General features: G+C 42.2%; 1 protein-coding gene across 1 annotated transcript; it reads right to left on the reverse strand.

Annotated features, from left to right (window-relative positions):
- Window positions 1-774: 774 nt before the first annotated feature.
- On the reverse strand, window positions 775-3,886 carry LOC148011863 (isocitrate lyase-like). Its single transcript, XM_087670023.1, has 3 exons — window positions 3,022-3,886; window positions 1,595-2,597; window positions 775-1,464 (listed from the first exon to the last, which is right to left on the reverse strand). The coding sequence occupies exons 1-3, from the start codon at window positions 3,625-3,627 to the stop codon at window positions 1,364-1,366; spliced, it is 1,710 nt and encodes a 569-aa protein (XP_087526149.1). The 5' UTR covers window positions 3,628-3,886; the 3' UTR covers window positions 775-1,363.
- Window positions 3,887-5,137: the final 1,251 nt, after the last annotated feature.

Consider the following 5,137-nt stretch of genomic DNA (forward strand, 5'->3'; position numbering starts at 1 on the left):
TGTTTGCTATGGTTTCAAGAGGGGAGCAATCCATGGGAGTGAGCTAGGAGAGCATGCAAAATGGTGAAACAATAGGGAAGAGAGGAGCAAAAGGAAAGCTTTGCAAAAGTCCTTGTTCATCTCAAAACAACCCACCATGTATAACACCAAAAAGGCAAATATTTCTCAAACAAAAATTTTACTCATTGTACTAGACTAAGGAGAAAAAAGAGCTAAAATAATGGAGTAGAGGACTTTTTCCCTAAACTAGATCCAATTATGAAACCCCATCTAGTGTAGAAGCTTAGCAAGAAATGAAGCTCGAAGATCAATAAGAAATTTATCAAGTTGTTTTTGATGGAATTTTAGAGATAGAGGAAGAGTGAGAGTGCAAAACTTGCCAAGGTTGTAGATGCTTAGAATATGAACGTAAAGATATGCTTGTAGCTACAATTCTAACAAATGACTCGAAAATAATGTTAACAAAAGCTCAAGACTAAACTAATTATATTAGGTATTTAGTTTCTATACAAATTCATCAAATTCAATAAAACCAAGAATAATAAAAGGGTTGACATTAATTGAGAATAAAGCCTCTTCCATCCTACGAAATAGAATGTTTTCCTAGCAAAAAGTACATTGAAAAGACATGTACCCTCAAAATTATTGGAGCCTTGAAAAGAATTATTGCTAAGATGGGAGAGTAATCTCTTAAATGATATAGTCTACTAATCTCATGTATCATTTCTCTCAAAGAGCCAATCTCTCTCTCTCTCTCTCTCTCTCTCTCTCTCTCTCTCTCTCTCATGTGTATGTTTTTCATGGATGTTTTTGTACACATACATACATGCGCACACATATACACACCTATATGGTCTACAAGTATAACAAAGATTTGCCTTCATAGCTTTGCAAGATTATCACACATTTAATTCAATGACAATCGTGTGCGGATGTGCATTTTCTACTTATGTTTTTTTAGCAAATTGGTCATTCTAGCTCATTTAAGCTTGCAAATCTTCGATGGGATACATTACCACACAATAGGACTTTGTTACTTTTCCTTTGAAGTATCTAGGTGAGAAAGTATGGGTTTTCGTCTCCCTTTTGGGTGGGGTAGGGGACACCTAGAATTTAGATCACTACAAGAAAGTGTGCATGTGTGTGGTTGTGTCTTAACATGACTTCCATTAAGTGTATATGATCATGTGAAAGTTTGAACGCATATTGATAATATCTTGTATCCTATTAAGTCAATCATTGGTACATTGACCATTGATGTATGAAATGTGAGGAATACTAATGTTGCTCATTCTTTGTTGAATATGACATTTAACTAGCTCATCATTGTAGATGTAAGCAAATAAATGGAATAAGATTCCTCTTAGAGCTTGGAATGTGTTGGAAAATTGTTTATAGATCCTCCGAGAAAAGGGTTATTGGCCTCGTCTAAGAATTCTTCTTTAAATTGCTCTTCTGTAACACCTAAAAGAAGAAGAATACAATGGAAGTTAGTGAAAGACAATAACAATGATGCAATATACTTGTGAAACTTCAAATACTTTGCAAAACATAATAACTACGGGAGTAAATCTAGCAAACAAATGCTTAATACCTTTGTTCATAGCTGCAGTAGCAGAGAAGCCACCTTGCACCGTTTTTAAGAAGGTATCATAATAGTTAGCACCAGACCATGTTTGGTGTGCTAAGGTCTCAACTCCAAGAACACGCTCTCGCCGTTGAATTTTAGTCACATAGGCAAGCATTCCCCTTTCCATGAATCCCCTAGCCAATGTGTCTACAGCAAGAGCATTTGCATGGAATCCAGCTAGAGTGATAAATTGCCAAACATAACCGACCTTGGCAAGGTCAGAGATGAAGCTCTCCATGCGAGAATCTGAGAGTTGAGCTGCATCCCAATTGAAAGAGGGTGAAAGATTGTATGCAAACATCATATGTGGATATTGGGCCCTCACACCCTTACTAAAGCTCCGAGCTTGTGCATAGTCTGGCTTGGCTGTCTCCATCCAAAGCATATCTGCATATGGAGCATATGCACACCCGCGTGCAATAGCGGCATGAGTGCTCCCTTGGAAACGATAAAACCCTTCCCTAGTCCTTGGCAGGTCCCAATCCCAAAATACATCCTTAGCCCCGAGCTCCTCCCCTAATGTGCGGAGGTCATAATAAGAAAGCTTATTAGCATGTAAGGCCAATTGCTTCAATCTATCTTGCTTCTCACACTCTTCAATGTCAAGTTGATAGATAGCATTTGCAAGGGCATCCTTGAACGTCATGAGGTGAGCTTGCGCAATCCAAGTGCTCTCTAGGACTTGAAGCTCATGCTCAGAGCATGCCCCCTTAGAAATGGCATCCCCAAGGGCAAGGGCAAGGGGTTGGGGCATGGGGTTAGAAGCCCCAAGTATGAAGGGGTGGTCCATGGGGTCAATATTGGATTGGAGGAGAGAGGCAGCCTCTGCATCGGTGCGGGCAATGAGGATAGTGCTTGCACCCATGATATCGAACTGTAGGCGAGCGGCCACAAGGCGAGCAATGTGCTCCGAGGTTGGAACAAGCACCTTGCCGGACATGTGACCACACTTCTTGGTAACAGATGCCTAGTCCAAAGCCAAAGAGAATGTCATTTTCAATGCAATCATATTACAATTACAACTCTTAGACATAAGATAGAATGCTTGTAAAATAAGAGTTTTGGTTATAAGGTTGTCCATTTGTATAACATTTGAATAGAAAGATGGATTTTGAAAGTTTGCAGTTACTTTGATTGGCTAGCAAAATTGGAACTACAAGATTGTCATTATATATGCATATATGTATATGTGTGTGCACACTTACACACACACACACATATACATACACATGCACACTCTCACACATATAATTCAAAATGGGATAGTTTCAAAGGTTGGCCTTATTTTGCATGGCATTAATTATAAGACCCTCATTTTGGTAGCAAGTGATAAGACCTACAATTCTAGACAAGACTTGAGTAGAAAAAACTGGCATGGTTGAGAGACTGACCTGGTCCTCGAGGTGGATGCCAGCGGCACCTCGCTCGACGAAGAGGCGGCAGAGCTTGGCGGTGGCGGTGGCGCCGCCGAATCCGGCGTCGCCGTCAGCGATGATGGGACGGAGGAAGTCGACGGCGGGGGGTGGGCGGGCGGCAGGGCGGTCGGCGACGGCGTCAGCGGCAGCGAGGCGGGCGGCGCGCTGGCGGCGGTCGTGGAACATTTGGGCTTTGAAGAGCTGGTCGACCTTGTTCGGCACGGTGTCGTAGGGGTAGTCGGCCAGGTCGGGGCCAGGCTCGTTGGTGGTGGTGTGGGTGGAGGAGCACTGCCAGCCCGATACGTAGATGGTGTCCAGGTACTTCGCCATCTGGACGACCTGGATTGGGTCCAGGCAGCCGAAGGTGCGAGAGGCGGTGTGGCTGGCCTGGTGCGCCTTGAGCAGCCGCCATAGCTTGGCGGCCATGGCGCTGGAGGGGTAGCTCTGGGGCAGGCTCCCCCGCAGGCCCACCACCTCCCTCGCCTTGTATGGCCTCCTCGTCTTTGAGAACCTCTCCCCCGTCCACCATTCCTCCACCTGCGCCACCTCTGCCTCAAACTGAGCTACCTCCTCCATGTCCATTATATTGGCTGCAGTCCTGCGATTGTTGCTGCACGAGAGAGAGAGAGACACACACACACACACACACACACACACACTCTCTCTCTCTCTCTCTCACTCACACACACAAACACACACACGCTCTTCTCTCTCTCTCAAGCGACTCCAAAGTACATAATATTCCCCTCAATGGGAAGATAGACGGTGCTTATATCCTCCTTAAGCTCCACCCACTGCAGCTAGAAGCTATCTATGTTCTTCTCGATCACAAACACATACATATAATATGTGTTTTCATACATACAATATGTGCTTTCATAAGAATGGATGTACAAAGAGGCAAAAAGTATTTAGTGGCCCCTTCCCCATACGACTCCACCAGGTGTAGCTAGAAGCTATCTATGTTCTTCTCAATCACAAACACATACATACAATATGTGCTTTCAAAAGAATGGGTGTACAAAGAGGCAAAAAGTGTTTAGTGGCCCCTTACCAAGACGACTCCTCTACCTTTCCCCCAAGGTTTCCCACATTGGGCCCAAACGATCTTCCACACAATTCCAAAAAAAAAGCTCCCATGATAGCTTTAGATACCTCAAAAGTTTCCCACATAACAATAATTCCATATGTCAAGAGAGGTTTTATGAGAGCTTTAGATACCTCAAAGGCATATCACTATGGAGTTATTTCATTGTTTACATTGATCATACATTCCATCCTCACATCATCATACACACTATCACACAAGTTCCATTACAAAGCTCATTAATCAAGAACTAGTAAATTAACTTGAAAGGAACACAATCCATTAGCAACCAAAGAGAATATTCATTTCTCTCTTCTTTGGTGCTCATCACTATTGAAGTAAAGTTGAGCAAGGCACAAGACCTATGCAACCCACCTCCTATGATAAAAGAAGGTTTACACAAAGACCAATGAATGCCTTTTGGAGTAATTTTTGTGTCATCATGCTCTAATGAAACTACTCTAGAAAAACGGTAATGTGCGACTCTTTGAGCCCTTGGCCTTTATCTTAAATGTAATGCAAACAAAGTTGATTGTCACATCATACAAATTGCTTCCAAGTAAAATTCCATCTTTATAAGAATAGAAATGTGTCATCATGTGATGTGAGTCCCACATAAGTTCTTTCGTCACACCAAGAAAGCACTTTTTGACTTGTGTATCCTCAAATGGGCACTTCAATATACATCCCATAAAAGAAAAGAGGGATACACATTTCATCTTCCTAGACTTCAAGAATTGAATTCTTGGACCCTTACTAAACAAAGTGTGTTTACACTGTAGATCGTGCTACAAGTCTATCAACAAGTTTGTGGCAATACAATAACTTCCTCCACGAACAAGTTGCCATGAATAATGCTCCACTTATGTGATGAATGTTCGGTTCATGTATTAGGGTACTACCAATTCCTTAATAAGATGAAAAATATATGCTATTAGTTTATTGGTAATAAGCAGCCTCTTTTTGTTGGGTGGGTGGTCATCACTCAAAAATTTGTTAAGTGTA

Source organism: Lygodium microphyllum, chromosome 28 (genome assembly GCF_053477565.2).
Source record: "Lygodium microphyllum isolate KBCC chromosome 28, Lygodium_microphyllum_v1.1.10, whole genome shotgun sequence".
Lineage (NCBI taxonomy): Eukaryota > Viridiplantae > Streptophyta > Polypodiopsida > Schizaeales > Lygodiaceae > Lygodium > Lygodium microphyllum.

Bases quoted from the DNA above. Each gene is read 5' to 3' on its own strand.
- LOC148011863 (XM_087670023.1), bottom strand. From the start codon at position 3,627: ATGGACATGGAGGAGGTAGCTCAGTTTGAGGCAGAGGTGGCGCAGGTG. The intron at 2,598-3,021 runs GTCAGTCTCTCA...GCTTTGGACTAG, and splicing joins GCATCCACCTCGAGGACCAG to GCATCTGTTACCAAGAAGTG. The intron at 1,465-1,594 runs GTATTAAGCATT...TTCTTCTTTTAG, and splicing joins TACTGCAGCTATGAACAAAG to GTGTTACAGAAGAGCAATTT.